Source organism: Balaenoptera borealis (assembly GCF_965194805.1).
Source record: "Balaenoptera borealis genome assembly, chromosome: 8".
NCBI lineage: Eukaryota > Metazoa > Chordata > Mammalia > Artiodactyla > Balaenopteridae > Balaenoptera > Balaenoptera borealis.
The window spans coordinates 116,180,210-116,198,515 of NC_138865.1; the positions used below are offsets into that span (position 1 = coordinate 116,180,210).

General features: G+C 55.1%; 1 protein-coding gene across 1 annotated transcript in view; it reads left to right on the forward strand.

The window, feature by feature from the left end:
- Nucleotides 1–4,760: 4,760 nt before the first annotated feature.
- The window catches only part of PRRX2 (paired related homeobox 2), a 48,804-nt gene continuing 35,258 nt past the window's right edge, over nt 4,761–18,306 (forward strand). The window contains exon 1 of the mRNA XM_082400816.1: nt 4,761–5,243. Coding sequence (XP_082256942.1) covers nt 4,979–5,243 — 265 coding nt within the window. The 5' untranslated portion in view covers nt 4,761–4,978. The remainder of the gene's footprint in view (nt 5,244–18,306) is intronic.

Here is an 18,306-nt window from a genome sequence, read left to right on the forward strand (position 1 = left end):
CATACATACATAAATTAAAAGAATGTAAGCAGACAAGAATAGCATTAAAATAAATAAATAAATAAATAAACAAATAAATAAATAAGTAACCATTAAATATTCCCATTCAGTGATTAATTCAAGGTATGCAGATTAAAAGAAGGAAATTCCTTTTGAAATTTAAAATAAGTTATTATTATTAACGCTCTTCCTCTGTCTGAGGGCGGTATGATGCTAAGGAGAAAATGGGCAGAAACCCAGAGACATTGACAACAGGATACAGAGAAGGTTCAAGGGCCTGTTCTTGATGCCCAGCAGTGGTTACGGGAGCAGCAAGGAAATGAGTACCTGCTACCCAGTGGCTTCCTGAAGTTCCTGGTCCACAGCATCAAGGAGCTGGAAGTAACAGTGTTGCTGATGTGCAACAGATCTTACTGTGCTGCGAGCGTTCACAGTGTTTCCTCCAACCACTACAAAGCTGTCCTGGAAGAGCAGCCAGCTGGCCATCAGAGTCACCCATCCCAGCATGAGGCTGTGCAGCAAAGAAAGTGAATAGACAGCTCACGTGCGCATTTTATTCATGTTAAATAAAACCATAAAGACTGTGCCATCAATGAAGAAAATTAATAAAATAGCTCACGCTCTTCAGGGGTAGAAATTGATACAACTTTTTTGGAGGCTACATAGCAATATTATCAAAAGTCTTCAATCTTTTGCAGTATCTTTGACTCAGTGCATTAGTTGTCTATTTGCTGCTGTGACAAATGATCACAAACGTAGAGTTTATAACGATACAAAGGCATTATCTTACCTTTGCGGAGAACAGAAGTCCTGGGCTAAAATCAAGATTCTGCAGGGCTGCATTTCTTTCTGGAGGCTCTAGGGAAGAATCTGTTTTCTTGCCTTTTCCAACGTCTAGAGGCTACACACATTCCTTAGTTCATGGCTGCTTTCCTCCACCTTCAAAGACAGCACTGCCCAGTCAAGTCTCTCATATTGCATTACTCCAGCACTGACTTTGCCATCTCTCTCTTCCAATTTGAAGAACCCTTGTGATTACATTGGGCCACTCAGATAATCTAAAATGTTCTCCCTGGGACTTCCCTGGTGGTACAGTGGTAAAGAATCCGCCTCCCAACGCAGGGGACTCAGGTTGGATCTCTGGTCGGGGAACTAAAATCCCACATGCCGTGGGGCAACTGAGCCCGTGCGCCACAACTACTGAGCTCACACACCTAAACCAGAGAGCCCTCGTGCCGCAAACTACAGAGCCCACGCACTCTGGAACCCTCGCACCACAACTAGAGAAGAGAAAACCCGCACGCCACAACTAGAGAGAAGCCCGTGGGTGGCAACGAAGACCCAATGGAGCCAAAACTAATAAATAAAATAAATATCTAAAAAAATGTTCTCCCTACTTTAAGGTCACCTGATAGGTAACCTTAATTCCATCTGCTACCTTAATTCCACTTTGCCATATCCACAAGTTCCAGGGATTATAATATGAACATCTTTGGGAGGTTATTATCTGCCTACCACATCCAGATATCCTATTTCTAGGTATTTACTATCAAGAAAATAACTATGGGGAATTACCTGGCAGGCCAGTGGTTAGGACTTGGTGCTTTCACTGCTGGTACCCAGGTTCGATCCCCAGTTGGGGAACTAAGATCCCACAAGCTGTGTGGCATGGCTGAAAAAAAAAAAAAAAAGAAAAGAAAGAAAAGAAAATGACTATGTATATTAATAGGGAATAATGTATCACTAGGCTTTCATTAAAAATGGTGGTGGACAAGGCTAATGACACAGTGTGCAAGTTATTAAAGAGTTAGTACAACATAGTTTGACTTTTATAACATATATAACTATCTCTCTCCATCTAGAATATAGATAAAAGCTAGAGATATATACTCTAAATTTATTTTTAGCTCACTCTCCTTTTTCTTGTCTTATTGCTTCTTCTAGGTCTTCAATTCAATATTGAATAAATAGGATGATTATCATCAATCTCTTTCATTAAACCAACATGTATATATATATATATATATATATATATATATATATATATATATATATATATATATATAATACCTACTGTGTCTCAGAAATCTCTGGGAGTGGGATATATGTGTTTTTAGTTTCTTAATTTTATTTATGTTTTCTAAAATCTCCTAAGCATATTACTTCTGTAATAAGGGAAGTTAACTTTTTTTTAAGCATGCAAGTTTTTGAGACTGGGGCAAATACGCAGTTTTACTCGTGGTCAGACCCAGGATCCAAACTCCAACAGAGGCACCAATTAAGGATCAGCTACTTCCTCATGGACTCCTCTTTGGAGAGCAGGGGCCCGCTCTGTTCCCTTCCCTTCCTCCCCATCCCCGCTGCCTAGAGCAGGGCCTGGCTCAATAACCACTCGTTGAGCAGAGAAGTTCCAAGGGATCCTATGCTCCCTTCATTCCTTGCTCTGGGTTAGCATCGCAGGATTTATCTAAATCACCAAGTAAGTTATTTATTGTTTAGCTGTATCCCTTTCGGGTAATGAGTTCCATCCTTCCCAGGTTAACTGGGGTTTCCTTGGGTGCGTTTCCAGGCTGTGTCAGTCCTGGAGCTCTTGCTCAAGGGCTGAGCTTTGGAATAGCAGTCTATGCCTCTTGCCCCACTCTACCATCCCTGTACCACCCCGGCCACCAGCCCCAGGACTGGCAAGGGCAGTAACAACCTGATAACAACAACATTGATAATGCCAAGTCCACAAGGATCCTTTCGAATTGGCCCTTTTATTATACAGATGATAGATCAGACTCAGAGAGGACCAGCAAGTGACCTCCTCAAGGCCACACAGCTAGTAAATGGCAGTGAACAGATTCAAATTCATGTGTTTCCCCCCACCCCACCCCCCCAGCTCTAGAGTCTGAGTTTGCCATCACTGTCCTCCACTGCTTCTTGGAATAAATGTTTTAAAAATGGTAACTGTTAACACCAATTGAGTGCTCGCCAGGTATCAGGTGACCCCCATATATCAACCTACATAATCCTCCTAAGAGCCCATTTTACAGTTGAGGCAACTGAGAGGCAAGTAGATTGCTAAGGTCCACGGCTAGGAAGTGCAGGGTCTGCACTTGAACCCAGATGATGTCCAGGCCCTTTCCAGCTCTGCAAGCTGATGCTAACAGCGTCCTGTGTTCTAGGCCACAGGCCCAGGATTTCACCTGTGATGGAATCCCCATGGTGCCCAGGAGGTAGGTACTTCATTAGACCCCTTCTACAAGGGAGGAGCTGGGGCTCAGAAAGGGAAGGTGACAGGTTTGAGGTCACACAGCAGTGTATGGCAGACTGGGCCTGGCACATGGTCTTTGACACCAATGCTGTTCTGAACGCTGGGCTGTGTTTTTCCTGGGATAAGTGCCCCCACCCTTGGCTTGCCGGGTGCTCCAGCGGTGGGGTGGGGGGGCCCTTCTAGACAGTCCCTAGAGCCCAGTCACGGCCCCATCCTGCTCAGTCCCTTAGAAAGTCATTCAGCCACTTACATTGTGGGCAGTGCTGGGAACCCCCTGGTGCCACCTCTTTTGCCAGTCTTTCTCACTGGACACTCGTTGGGGCAACTTTCCAAAGAAGAAGAATCTCATCATCTCATCACCTCCAAATCCTCAACCTACCCACGCATGTGCCTCTCTGGATTGCTGTGGCTAATGCCACCTTGGGGGACACTCAGCCTCATCTTGGGGGTGATTCCTTTCTGGGAAGAACTCTCATTCATGCAGAACCTGGGCTGCTGGTCTGCAGGTTTTCAGGGGGTGTGTGCAGGGTGGGTTTTCTGTGCGTGAGTGGGGAAAGGAGATTCTGAAGGCCCCTTCTCCCTGTGGGCTTATCTTTGTTGCTATAACATTATGGCTCTACAATGGTGGCAGGGACTACAGAGGGCCAGGCCTCCAAGCAGCCTTCCTGGGGAAAGAACTGTAGCATCTGGAGGGCTAACAGTCTCAGCTTCACCACCGGGGGCATCTTTTCTGTGCTTTCCTTGCAAAACAAAAACAAGAGCAGAGACTCAGGCTGGCCTCTCTCTTTCCCTGTCACCCATCTGTCAGTCTGGCTGTCAGTCTGGCTGTCTATCTACCCTCTGTGTGTAAACTAGGAATTCTGGGGGGAGACTCTTTCCTCCCGGTTTGGTTTTCCTTGGGGAGGGCCTGGAGCATCCTGGAGGTGGGCTCCGAGGTGTATGTGTTGGTGGGGGGGATGCATACACCCCAGAAGCTTGACGATGTGCTGCTTTCTGGGGGAGAGTACCTGGGGCCAGGCGGAGTGAACAAGGCGGACCCAGGACTCTCCTCCGTCAGATCAGGGACGGCGTTGGGGTGCATGGGGGTGAGAATGGAGTTGGGAGTTCCAGATCTTCCCTGGCAACTGTCTCAGAGTCGCTCCCCCCTCCTCTGCGGAGGAATTTGTAAATGGAAGCGGGGCTGCTAATCCCTCCACTATCACCTCCCCAGACACTTGTTGGGGGATTTAAAAAAAAAAAAAAAAAAAAAAAGACACACACACCCAAACACTGAACTTTCTCATTCCTCAAAATGTGGGTGGGGAGGGTGAAAGGAAGACACCCCTTGTTCTCCCCCTCCCCGCCCCCAGCCTCCAGCCAGACTCAGGCGGGACCCCCTCCCTCCCCGCAGCCGCCGGAGCGATGGGGGCGGGCGAGGCGAGGAGGAGGGGGAGGAGGAGAGGCAGGGGGCGAGGTCTGCTTCAAGAAGGGGCGTGTGGCCGGAGGAGCTCCCGTTTGAGCAACTTGGGAGCGAGCGAGGCGGCAGAGAAGGGGAGGGAAGAAAGTTGGTTTCCCCCGACGTCAGCGCCGGGCGGGCCGCGGCGGCCGCGGAGCCAGGAGGCGGCCGGGAGCGGGGCCGAGCGCGGGGCGGCCGGGGCGCGCTCGCTCCGACCCGCGCCTGCCACCCCCGCCTCGGACCCGCGCCCGCCACCGCCGCCGGCGACCCCGGGGCGGCCCGCGGGCATGGACAGCGCGGCCGGCGCCGCCTTCGCCCCGGACAAGCCGGCGCTGGGCCCGGGGCCGCCGCCGCCGCCGCCGCCAGCGCTGGGGCCCGGCGACTGCGCCCAGGCGCGCAAGAACTTCACGGTCAGCCACCTCCTGGACCTGGAGGAGGTGGCGGCGGCCGGGCGGCTAGCGCCGCGCCCCGCGGCCAGGGCAGAGGCGCGGGAGGGCGCGGCGCGCGAGCCGTCCGGGGGCAGCAGCGGCAGCGAGGCGGCGCCGCAGGACGGTGAGTGCGCGGGGCCGGGGCCGGGGGTTCGGGCGGGGCTGCCAAGGGCCGTGGGAACTGAAATACGGGGATGCGGGGGCTGGAGGGGTGCGAGGCCAGAGGTTCGTGGGTCCGAAGGGGCGAGCACGGGGCAGGCGACGGATGCGGGGCGCTGGCTCAGCCGCACCCCAGCCTGGGAAGGAGGCGCCGCGGCAGGACCTCCGGGGGTGCGGGCGCCGGGCACTGCAGCCCGAGTGATGGCTGGGCCCGCCGCCGCCGCAGCCCTCGTTGAGGCTGTACGTCGCGATGGGGTGGGCTGCGGGACGGGAGCTCTCGACTGGCGGAGGGCACTGCCTTTTGGCCAGAGCCACCTCCAGTCGCTGGAAGCACGGGGAGCTGTGTGCCTTGTGCCCTACCCCGGAGGCAGCCCTGGAGGCCCCACTCCCAAAGAGCCTGAGACGCGGGTGCGATTACTGCTGGGGAAACTGAGGCTTCCGAGGGGCAAAGTGACCTGGTCGCACAGCTGAGTTTCAAACTCTGCCCCCTTCTCTAGCTCCAGGATACCAGTCCAGCGACTACTAGGCTCTTGTAAGATGGATTTCCTGGCTGGGGTACCGATGCCTGCCCCCCCCCCCCACCTCCAGTTTGCCCCACTAGCAGCTCTCTAGGGGGAATGGCCCAGCCCTGAAGAGCTAGCTAGGCCTCTCTTCCCCTGCCGAGGTTAAAGGTCATCAGGAAAGGGCTTTAAAAACAAACAACCCACCCGAGTGGCTTTTTTCAAAAAGTCACAGAGGATTGCTGGGCCCTGAGCCCTTGGTAGGAAGGGGGGTGTGGCTAGGGCAGGAGAAGATGAAGATAAAGCAAAGATCCCGGCCCTGGAGAGTTTCCTGCAGGGAGGGGGAGAACTGGAGTCCCCATAGCTCACCCAAGCCCTGAAAAGGAGGTGGGGTCGTCTGAGACCACTGCCCACTTGCTCCCCTAGCTCTGGGGAGCAGGCTGCCCTGCTGGGGGCTCTGGGCCCCTAAGAGTCACCCACCTGATTCCAGCAGCCTTCCCACCTGTCCCCAGGGACCCCCCCCCACTTCCCGCACCAGCCCCTTGGTCTCAGGGGAGCTCTGCATGGCTGCGTGCCCCGCTTTTCAGATGAGAGGAGGTGCAGGGAAAACGGAGGTGACGGCAGCCTCATCAGAAACCTTGTCCGGGAGCCTGTGCAGTCGTGAGGGACACCTGACACACACCTGACTTTCAAAGTGCACCTCAGAGAGCGCCCAGCTGGTGCCATCTTTCCCAGTGGCATCCGCCTACCGCCAGCCACAGCGGCTGGCATCTGTTCACCCGCCCAGGTGATCAGGAAGTGGGTAGACCCACTCCTGGGAGTTGGGGTTTCCCTAGTGGAAAAGTGGAAGGAAGGTGTCTGGTTTGGGCCGAGGGTAAAGTGGGGTGCCCTCTGGTGAGGGGGTGGGGCCGGCCAGCCTGAGTCGTTTGAGTACCTCGGGTCTCTGCTGGCTCTGAGCTGGCTTCCCCGCAGGGCAGAGGAGAGGTCTTCGGTTTTGCCCTGATGAATGGGGGACCCCTGAGGGTTGGGGAGAGGAGGAGGAGCAAATTGGAAAAAGGAAGGAAAGGAGAAGAGAGGAGTACAGGAAGGATGGGGAGAGAAGGAAGGAGGCAGGGCGTTTTGTACTCAAGTGCCGGCAGGGGTGGGTGCCCACTTCCGTCCTAGGCCCTGGCCATGGGGACGGACGGGGGAAGGTCTTGCTTCTCCTGGACACAGCATAGAAGGGCTCTGAATGGCGGGTTCTCCTGGGGAGTCCCAGAACAGCTGGGGTCACAAGTACCTGGACAGGGCCACTGGCAGCCCCCGGACAGCTGGGTGGGCAGCAGGCCTCTGCAGCAGCCCCGTGGGGTCAGGCCACCCTCACTGAGAGCCCAGGAGCCCTTTCTCTGAGGAGGGGCTTCTGCACACGGGGAATTTCCAGGTACCGGGGACAGAGGACACCCTGGGTGTGGCATCAGGTGGGACGGGGTCGGGGGCCCCTGATGCCCTCACTTGGTCTGCTTCCAGAGGTGGGGATCACCTTTCTCATCTGTGAGGCACAAGGGGCCGCAGGCAGAGTCGGGGCCGGGCTCAAGGGACCCCCACCCCCACCCCCAAGCTCCGTCCTTCTGGCCCTCAGCCCTTGGGACGATTTGCTCCAGGCCTCTGCAAATGGAAAGCAACGTGGACAATATGGGGAGTTCCTGAAGCTCTAAAATCCAGCTTAAAGGAGTCTCTTGTCTGGGATTATATCTTTCCTACTCATTTTTGGTGTTAAAACACCCTTTCTTTTATGAAATAAGGATAATAACTGGAGATTGTTTTATTTTAATGTCCTTACTTGGCAAAATTAAAAGGAGGTAACCGTACAATCATTCCTCAGACTGAAAACAAATCACTAGGCCATGAAATCCAAATGTTTTATGTCGAGTCAAGCAGCTCCCCAAGGCCAACTGGGCTCATTCCAGGGGTGCCCGCTGCCAGGAGGTGGGGGGCAGGGGTGGGGGCACTCTGAGGCAGCCCCCGTGCCTGGAGAATCCCTTGGCTTGCTCGCTGGGTCTGGGCCTGCAGACAGAAAGTGGATGGAGGAGAGGCCTGTGTCCCACTCTCCTTCCTTCCTTCCTTCCTTTCCTTCCTTCCCGTCCTTCCTTCCTTCCTCCCTTCTTTCCTTCCTTCCTTCTCTCCTCCTTCCCTCCTTCCTTCCCTCCCTTCTTTCCTCCCTTCCTTCCTCCCTGTCTTCCTTCCTTCCTTCCTCCCTTCCTCCCTTCCTTCCTCCCTTCCTCCCTTCCTCCCTTCCTTCCTCCCTCCCTTCTTTCCTTCCTTCCTTCCTCCCTCCCTCCCTTCTTTCCTTCCTTCCTTCCTCCCTCCCTTCTTTCCTTCCTTCCTTCCTTCCTCCCTCAAGCAGGTCCCCCCACCACTGCCGCTGGACTCCCAAGTCCTGAAGTCTCCAAAGCTGGGGGAGAGGGGACCTTTCGTCCCCTCGTCCTGGTGAGCCCAGCCTGCATCACTGGACCCCTTTACAAAGCAGGCAACCAAACCTCGGGATGCTGGGACTCTGGACCCCAGGCCGGCAGGCTTGGGTCCTGGGCTGTGGCTTAGTCCTCCGGTCCTGGACCCACAGGGAACCCTGGCCCCTCAGTGAAGATTTGGACATACTCAGAAGTGGGTTTTCCTGTGGCTTCTGGAGCTGTTTCCAGGTCCAAAGAAAGCGACTGACACCAAACAGAGATGGGGTGCAACTTATTAGAAAAATGAAGGTTAATGGGGAAACTGATGAGTTGGAAAATTGATATATTTTCAACCTGCCAGGTTAGCAGTCTCAAAGTTTTTTGAATATGTTTTTCCATCTTCTGTTTTCACCAAGTCATCAGTAGATGTAGCCTATTCTTGCCAATGATTCCCCAGGACCAGGCTCCCCCTGGAACTGACCGGGAAGGCTGTGGCTTCGCCGGTGACTCAGAGCAAATTGGGGTCTCGGGTTCCTCCCAAATCAAACGCTGAGGTCTGGGCCGTGGCACTGAGCTATGCCAAGCACGTTAGGAAAATAAACTCTCGTTTGCTGCCTTTGCACTGACTTACAACAAAAGAAACCACATTAATAACTGAGATTTTCTTTAAAGCATTCCCTCCTGTGGGCAGGGCAGAAACAGGGATGTGGACACACTGAAAATAAACGAACCCCTGGAGCCAGGCAAGGGTGAGGCCCCCAGCCCGAGGAGGCTGCCTGGCCCGGGTGGGGCTGGGACGTGTTACAGAAAATGCCAGGACCAAGTGGGTCTACTTCACGGAGATTCAGGACAGTGGGGCGCTTGGAGCCTGAGGGCACAGGCTGAGCCGGGGTGGGCTGGGACCCCGGCCAGGGGGTTTGCGCTCCCCTCGCAGAGCTGGTCCCTGAGCCACACCTGTTGATGGGTGACAGGAGGCCAAGCATGAGCCTGGTTTGGGTGGGGACCTCTACCTCCCCCTTGCCAGTGGTGGAAGGCAGGGCTGAGTGTCTGAGTGGGGGGCCTCTGAGGGGACCCCTGAGTTTGAGAGACGAGCCGAATGGCCTTCAATTTTTGGATTTTTCTTGTGGTCAAATACCCCTAACATATGATTTACCATTTTAACCATTTTGTAAGTGTACAGTTCAGTGGCGTTAAGTACATTCACATCATTGTATCCCCACCATCCATCTCTAAAATTTTTTCATCTTCCCCAACTGAAACTTTGCCCCCATTAAACACTAACTCTCTGTTTTCCCTCCCCCAGCCCTTGGCAATCACCATTCTATTGTCTGTCTCTATGAATTTGACTCCTCTAGGGACCTCATATATGTGGAATCATACAGTACTTATCCTTCTGTGCCTGGCTTATTTCACTTAGCCTAATGTTCTCAAGATTCGTCCATGTCATAGGAGGTGTTAGAATTTCCTTCCTTTTTTAAGGTTGAGTAATATTCCACTGTGTTGAATAATGTTCCACATTTTGTTTACCCGTTCATCTGTCGGTGGACACTTGGGTTGCTTCTGCCCTTTGTTTATTGTGGATAATGCTGCTAGGGGCATGGGTGTGCAAATATCTCTTCAAGTCCCTGCTTTCAGTTCTTTGGGGCATATACACAGGAGTGGAATTGCTGGGTCGTGTGGTAATTCTATGTTGAATTTTTTGAGAACTGCCATACTGTTTTTCGTATCTGACTTTAAAAAAAAAAATTTTTTTATTATTTATTTATTTGGCTGCGTCAGGTCTTAGTTGCTGCACACGAGATCTTTGTTGCGGCATGCGGGGTCTTTCGTTGCGGCGTGCAGGCTTCTCTCTAGTTGTGGCACGCGGGCTCCAGAGCGCGCGGCTCAGTAGTTGCGGTGCACGGGCTTAGTTGCCCCGCGTCATGTAGGATCTTAGGTCCCCGACCAGGGATTGAACCCGCATCCCCTGCATTGGAAAGCAGATTCTTAAACACTGGACCACCAGGGAAGTCCCCCATATCTGACTTTTTAACCAGCCTCCTTCTAACTGGCTCTGAAAGGTGGCAGCTGCAGCCTCTGGGGCCTTGGAGGAAGGAGACGGAGGGGGCCGGCCTGTGAAACAGGAGCAGGGCTGGTGAGGGATAAAGACAAAAGGGTTTCTTCAGAACCAGGCCTTTTAAAGATAAGCCTGCTTTCCTTCCCTCCTCCCTTCTCCCCTCCCCTCCTTTCCCTCCATCCATTTCCTTGGGGGAGGGGTGGCGAGGGGGGACAGAGCCATCTGCTGTGAATGAGCCTTGGATGGGGGGGTCAGGACACCCAGCATCAGGTCCTGGCTTTTGCTGCCATCTCCGTGTGTGACCTCGGGCCTGTCACATCCCTTCTCCGGGCCTCAGTTCGCCACCTGAACAATGGGAGGTGGCGCACAGATGTCTGTGGGGCTGCTCCTGTCTCTCATCATGAGGTGATTCGGGCTGAGAAATTGCCCCGTGATGGGCCCGTCTCCCCAGGAAGGTGGAGTCTCTGAGGACCGGGTCCTGGCTGGGCCTGGACCCCCAGACAGGTGAGGGCATCCCACAGCACATGCCCAGGAGCAGGGAGACAGGAGTGGTGAGAGCCGAGGAACCAGGCCTAGAAGCTGAGAGCCCAGGGGGTTCAGTCTGAGAACGGCTGGGTTTACCAGGGTAGCTGGTGGGAGTGGGGGCAATGGTCTACATCTCTGGCTTCTTGTCAGAGGGAGCGCTCTTGCTATTTCGTTCACTGTCTGTGGTTGCAGGGTGGTCTTGCTCCTCTGTAGATCATCTAGGTGGCGCTTGGGGGCCTGGCACGGGGGCCTCGGACCAGCTGGCACCCCCACGAGGGCCCTTCCCTCTGAGCAGGAGCTCGACAGGGCAGGTGCTGTCACTGTTCCCTTCCAGAAGACTCCAGAAAAGTGACATTGGAGCAGAAGTGATAATGCCTGCTGGCACGCCACCCTTGAGGCCTAGAAAGAACCCTGAGGCTCAGTGTTGCCATCTGTGAAATGGGAATGCTGGACAGCAATGTCCCTTACAGGGCGGACCCTCAGTGGCTGTGGGAGACCATGCCTGGCACATAGTAGGTGCTAAACAAAGGGCCTCCATTACAGCTCGTGGAGATGCTCACAGCAGCCCTGTGAGTCAGGCAGGGCTAGTGATTGCCATTCCTATTTTGGGGAGGCCCAGAGAGGCAAATCAACCTGCCTAAGGTCTCCCACCTGGGAACGGAGGGGTGGGATTTGTTTTTGGATTGCAAGTCCGAGCTTCTCTCTCCTGCAGAGCTCAGCATTTGGGCTGGAGAAATGGGAGAGGGGCAGCCCCATCTAGTTGCTGGGGAGATGCAGGCTAAGGTTTGTCTGGGGATCTAAAGGGGGCAGGGAGGCCTTGAGGGCTGGCACAGAGTGGGGCTATTGGGATGGACTCAGTGCCGTGTTAGGTTTCTAAGCGGATAGAGACAGGAAGGAAGAGTTTTCAGTGGCTTGTCCTGGGCAGGGATGCGAGGTCAACCTGGACAAGGCAAAACTTGGGAGGCCTGCCTGGCTTGCCAGACCCAAAGGGCAGTGGCTAACCCCAGGTGGAAGAGAACCTTGGGAGTGATTTAAGGGGGAGCCGGTGCTTCCCTGAACACAGCCTCCAAATGGGACATCAGTGTTGGAACCCGACCAGGGTGCTGCCCTGGGGTTAGAGGCCATGGGAGTGGAGTTGAAGGGATGAGCCCTTGATGGGATGTGGTGCGAGTCTGACCAGTTGCTTCCTCTTTGCTGGCCGGGGCCCCGTACCCCTTACGCCTCACTGTCTTCCCACCAACCGTGGAAGTGGGTCTTTTTATTATCCCCATCTTATGGGGAGGGAAAGTGAGGCTCAGAGAAGCTGAGCAGTTGCCAAGTTCACACGAATGAATACGGGCTTCCAGCCCAGGCCTGTCCCGAAGCCCCTGCCCTCTACCACTGGCTGAAGCCATCCCCGGAGCCCCCAGAATGCTGGGTGGTCTGGCCAGGGATGCCCACTTCCAGGCTGGTGTGGGCTGCATTCAGGGGGCCATGAGGCAGCCGAGGGAGGGGTTTCTTCCACATCCTCAGCAGCCTGGCCTGGGTCACGGGTGTGTGGGAGACGGGTCAGGCCTGGCAGCGTGGGGACCGTCTGGCTTGGGAGGTTTGGGAAGAAGTGAGAACAAGTGGAGGTCTTCTACCCCCTCCTGCCTAGAAACGTCCAGAATGGCCTCCTGGACACGGGAGAGCTGTGGAGGGTCCCTGACTCCGAGGAACAGCCATAGGACAGGCCCCCTTTCCCAGTCCACCCCTAGCTTCCATATTCCTTCATTCATTCATTCATTTATTCACTCATTCATTCAACAATCATTTTCTGAGCACCAACTATGTGTCAGGACTTGACCTCCAACCACCTGCCCAGACTTTCAGATTTCAAGCCCCAGTGAAAATTTCCAGGCACTTCGAAGAACTGGCATAGAGTGGGCAGTTTTAAAAGTTGCCAGGAAAAGCCATTTACTCACGACAACTACCATCTTGTTGCCCCTATCCGTTTATCCAAGAAAGAACCTTTCAGCATCTTTTTTTTTCTTTGATCTTTTTTAAAAAATACATTTGTTTATTTAATTTATGTATTATTTTTGGCTGCGTTGGATCTTCGTTGCTGTGCGCGGGCTTTCTCTAGTTGCGGAGCACGGGGTCTAGGCGTGCAGGCTTCAGTAGTTGTGGCACGCGTGCTCAGTAGTTGTGGCGCACGGGCTTAGTTGCTGCGAGGCATGTGGGATCTTCCCGGACCAGGGCTCGAACCCGTGTCCCCTGCATTGGCACACGGATTCTTAACCACTGCACCACCAGGGAAGCCCAAAAGAACCGTTCAGCATCTTAATCTCGGAGTAAAGGATGATCCTCAAAACGGACTTAATTTGGCTTAACAAAAAAACTTGCGAATTTCCCTTATTTTTCTCCTTTTGCGGTAGGTCGGCGAAAACTCTGTCATGGGCTGGCATTTGGGAAACACATGGTGGACTGGCTTTCCCAGGCTCACAGACACGGAGACGTGCACAACCCACCCCAGCCACCCCCCGACCAATACACACGATCCCCGCCCCACCATACACAAACCTGCTCACTCACACACACACCTACCCTCACACCCCGGCCTGAGGGCTCCAGCCTGGCCCAAATGATCAGGTCCAGGCTCTTAATGGCCAGCGTGGCCTCAGGCCGCTGGTGGATAGATGAGCGGCCTGATCTTGCCGGGATGGGCCAAGGGTTAAGTGCCTTTTGCGAGGTGGTGAGTAGGAAAGCGCCGTGGGAGCTTCCTGTTTAGACAGAGTTGGGGAAAGTTATCTCGGCAAGCGCCCATGCTGAGCCGACACAGGGAGACAGGGTGGCGGGCAGCCCCCAGGGGCCGGAGGCATGTGGCAGGGCACTCCCCGCCCGGAGGGAGCAGAGCGGCTGCCAGGAAGAGGCCGTGCCTCCCTGGGATTCGGGGCGTCTCCAGATGTCCAGGGAATGAAGGTCGCTACCTCAATGACCCTGATGCTCGCGCTGCCCCCTGCCAGTCAGGCCCCCTCGCCCTGTGTCCCTTCCACATCTGGGAAGCTGCTTGCTCCCAGCCCGGCTCCAAGGGGCCACCGTGATGACAGGATGCTGTCCACATGGGGCCCTTTACGGCTAATGATATCTTTTATTGCGTCCTAAAAATGAAGCAGGCTCTGGAAGACATTACTTTTGGTCCTTCCTTGTGATCCCTTCTGCGTTCCTGTGTGTGGGAGGGGCAGCTGGGACCTTCTGGTTTGGGGGGCAGTGGAGACCTTAGGAGGACGCTGGGGTGACGAGTTATAGAGAAGCCAAGAAGCTGGGACCTGGTGGCCCGAGAGGTGGACGGGGGCTGCTGGGGGGATTGTGGTCTTTGGAGAAGGTCCTGGGGTGGGGGGGGGCAGTGAGATCAGGAGGCCCAGGGGCTGCAAGACCTGGAAGCTTCTAAAGAGGCCTTTCCTCCCAGAGCTGAGCAAGCACCTCTGTGCTTAAGAACTGACAAGGGAAGAAGTGTCTCCTCCTGTGACGTCTCTGCCCAGGAGGCACTAGGGCCCTGGACAAGGAGTTAGGACACTGGGGCTTGCCCAGCCCTACAACTCGGGACGCGCCCTGACCCTGGTCTGTGCCTCAGTGTCCCCATCTGAGGGGGTCGGACCATCTGTTTGTCAACAAACAGTGGTCCCAGGAATCACTGCATTTGAATCACCCTGGGAGCTGGTTAAATGCAAGTTCCCAGGACCCAGCCCATGGAATGACACCTTCTGGAGCCCGGGCCTGGACCTCTGCATTTAGCAGGGCCCCGAGTGAGTTTTATGTGCATTAAAAGGTGAGCACTGCCGTGCTCTCGGAGGCTCCTTCCAGGGCTAACGCTGCCCCTCTGTCATCTTCCTCGGTTTGCCTGAGTGGGAAATGGTCCTCTTGTGGGAGGATGGAGAGGCCGGGTGGAGCTGCCAGGGAAGCCGGGCATCATTTGGAAGCACCTGGAAGGGTCCAGTATGTGGGGGGAGGGTGCTGCTCCCCAGAGCAGCGTCCCCAGAGACCTGACTACGCTGGAGGCCGCACTGCTGGGTCTAGGAGAGCACGTTCACTGTTGACCGTCTGCCAGCACTCATTGGGCACCTACTGGGTACCCGCCCAAGGCCACCCAAAGAGCTGGCATTGCCACGGGGGAAGATCTGTCTCTCTCTCTCTCAAGCATCCTGACTCCCTCTAGCTGCCAGGGTGACAGGGTGGGGTGGGGTGGTCAGGAGCCTCAGTGCTGAGCTGGGGGTCTCTGTCACTCATCACTGGACAAGCCCCCTCCCGTTGTCCTGCCCACCTGTTGCTCTTTCCTCCTCTCCACTCACCCTGCCTCTCACAACCCTGCAGGCCCCCCTAGCAGTGGTCCCCGGGGGTAGGACATCCACAGCCCCAGGAGGGCGGCCACCTTGCCCCAGGTTTTGTCCACCAGTCCCCGATCCCGCCTCCCTGCCTGTCTTCCCCGACCAGCGGCCTCCCGCTCCTGGCCGCCCCTGTTGCCCCGGGCGCAGCCGTTTACACACCAGAGATGGCGTTATTAAAAATGACATTTAACCAGAGCTGGAGTTACCACGCGGATGGCTGCAAACCTCGGGATCAAAGCCGGAGCCGCCAGAGCTCTGCGCTGGCCTCCCATATAAAGCCCCCGCAGAATGCTGAGGTCTTGAAAGCCCGTGCACCTCCTTTCATTAGACTAACAAATAACACGTAACAGAAAACATCTGTGAACAGCAGCCCCTAATGCTCTCAAGATGGTGCCGCGGGCAGCCGGTCCAGCCAGCGGGCAGCCGGGCCGCCCGGGGCTCAGGTTCTGGCTGCCCCCACCCGAGATGGTGAGGACCCTCGGGAGAGCCTGGCACCCCTCCCCTTCTCTCCTGCACCTCCCCCTGGCACCCTGTGGACCTGGGGGCCTCCTTCTCCACCTCTCCATCCTCCTCCAGCTCAGTCTTCAGCCCTCTCTTCTTGCGGATGAGAACCAGTAATCCGAGGGTCTGTTTGCATGGGGACAGTGCCCTGGACAGGGCATCACAGCCCTCCACTCAAGGAGGGGGTGGGTCTTGACCAGTCGTGTGACCTTGACCAGTCGTGTGACCTTGGCAAGTGTCTACTTTTTTCTGAGCACCTCGTTTGTCATATGAGGAGAAGAATCATGCCTCCTTGCAGGGTGGTTTTAAGAATTTAGGGGAGGGACTTCCCTGGTGGCGCAGTGGTTAGGAGTCCCCCTGCCAATGCAGGGTATACGGGTTTGATCCGTGGTCTGGGAGGATCCCACATGCCGCGGAGCAACTAGGCCCGTGCACCACAACTACTGAGCCTGCGCTCTAGAGCCCGCGAGCCACAACTACTGAAGCCCGCATGCCTAGAGCCCGCGCTCCGCAACAAGAGAAGCCACCGCAGTGAGAAGCCCGCACACCAGCAGCAAAGAGTAGCCCTGGCTCGCCACAACTAGAGAAAGCCCGCGCACAGCAACGAAGACCCAACGCAGCCAAAAAATAAATTAAAAAAAAAACAAAAAACCCAAAACAAACAAACAAACAAAAAGAATTTAGGGGAGTGATGGAAGCTGGGTAGCTAATCACATAAGAAGCTCAGAAAAGGTGTCTGCTATTATGATTACAGTTGGGAAACTGAGGTTCAGAGCAGTTACGTGACCCGCCCACAGTTCCACAGTGGGTGGAGAAGCGAGGTTTGGAGTCTCGGAGTTTACACCCTTTTCACGAGACCTTGAAACACGGAGTGAGGAGCCAATTGTTGTGCTGAGTGAGGCGCACGTTCAGAAATGCAGCTGCCACGGCCCCTGCCCTCAGGGAATGTCCAGTCGGTAGCTGATGGCAGAGGATGAACTCACCTTTGAGAGAGAGCAGGTTGGCCCTGCCCTCACTGAGGCCAGGCGCCCCCCCAGCACTCCCGCCACCAACCCCGTGGGCTAGGAAGCCACGGGGGCCTCCAGATGTGACATCCTCCCCGTGTGGCAAGAGACCGGATGCCTCCCCAGGATCTAAAGCACCATCCCCACAGCTCAAACCGGGAGGAGGAAGGACTGCATCCCAGACTAGGGAGGAAAATCCAGGAAAACATCCCAGAAGTGGGAGAAAAGACAAATTGGCCCTTTGTTCCCTGTTTCCCTCATGAAGAAGCTAGAGAAAACAGGCCTTTTTCCCGTCCCCCAAGAGACTGTATGTGAAACACCCTGCCTCCCTGTCCCCCTCCAAGAGATGCCTTGCTACTTGGTTCCATTCATTAATTCACCCTTTCACCCGTCCATTCATTCATTCACCCGTCCATTCATTCATTCACCCATTCATTCATTCATTCATTTGGTGCACATGCATGCTGTTTGAGGCATCAGTGGACAGGCAAGACGTGGTCCCTAACCAGGGAGCAGAGCACGGAGGCAGCTCCCTGACGCCCAGCTCTTCACCTCTGTCTGGCTCCGAGCTCAGTGCTTCACAAGCAGCCTCACGCTGAGTCCTCTCAGCAGCCTTTTGACACAGGTGCAGTACTATCCCCATCTTACGGATGAGGAAACTGAGGCTCAGAAAGGCAAAGTGACTTGCCCAAGGTCACCCAGGAAATATGCTATGATCCCCAGAGCCCAGGTACAGCGCTGGCCACCCCATGCTGGGCTCCCAGATGGCCAAGGAGCCGTAGTGTCCTCTTGCTGGAAGCATCCCAGGCCCTGCCAAGGAGGGACTGTGCCACCCATCTCCTTGGTTCTCACCCCAAACCTCCACAGTGCCTGAGGAAGGTGCCACTTTTCCAGGGACACCACTGTGCAGAGCCTGACCCATAGCTGACCCAGGCCGGAGGGCTGTGGGCTGTGCTGTGACTGGGGGGCTGGGGCTGGGGAGGGACCCCAGCCTTTGGGAATCTCGTATTTCCGAGAGACATCGTGTTCTTATTGGAAGGCCAGCCTCTCCTGCAGAGCCGGCTGCCCTGCCACCTCACCCCGAGGCGAGGAGAGTGTCAGGGCTCGAAGTGGGAAATTGCTGGAGACAAGAAGTAAAAACGAACTACTCTGGTTTCACCGGGAAGGAAAAAAGAAAAGGCAAAGATCTAAAGCGGCTGAAAGTGGGTTCATTATTTAAAGAAAATTATTGCTGTTGCAGCGGATTCAAGTTGGGGGCAGATCAGAGCTCCAAGGGGGGAAAATGGGGAAGGCTTCCCTCCATCCTTCTTTCCACAAATATTTGTTGAGCACCTACTCCATACCAGAGCGAGGGCTGGATCCTGGGTTCCCATCAGGAAACAAGGGGGTGTGGTCTCCCTGCTATGAAGGAGGTAAGAACAGATAATGGGGCCCCCTACCTGGTCTGGAGGTTCAGAGGAGGCTTCCTGGAGGAAGTGGATTTTCAGAAGGGACCTAAAGGGATGAGTGAAGTTAGCCAGAAGAAGAGGTTGGGAAGGGTGCTCCAGGTGGAGGGAACAGCAGATGCAGAGGCTCAGAGGTGAGAAGGAGATTGGCTGTTCCAGGAGCAGAGGGGGTGGGAGGGAGCCCGGTGGAGAGGGCCAATGAGCAAGGCCTACTTCAAGATTTGCAAG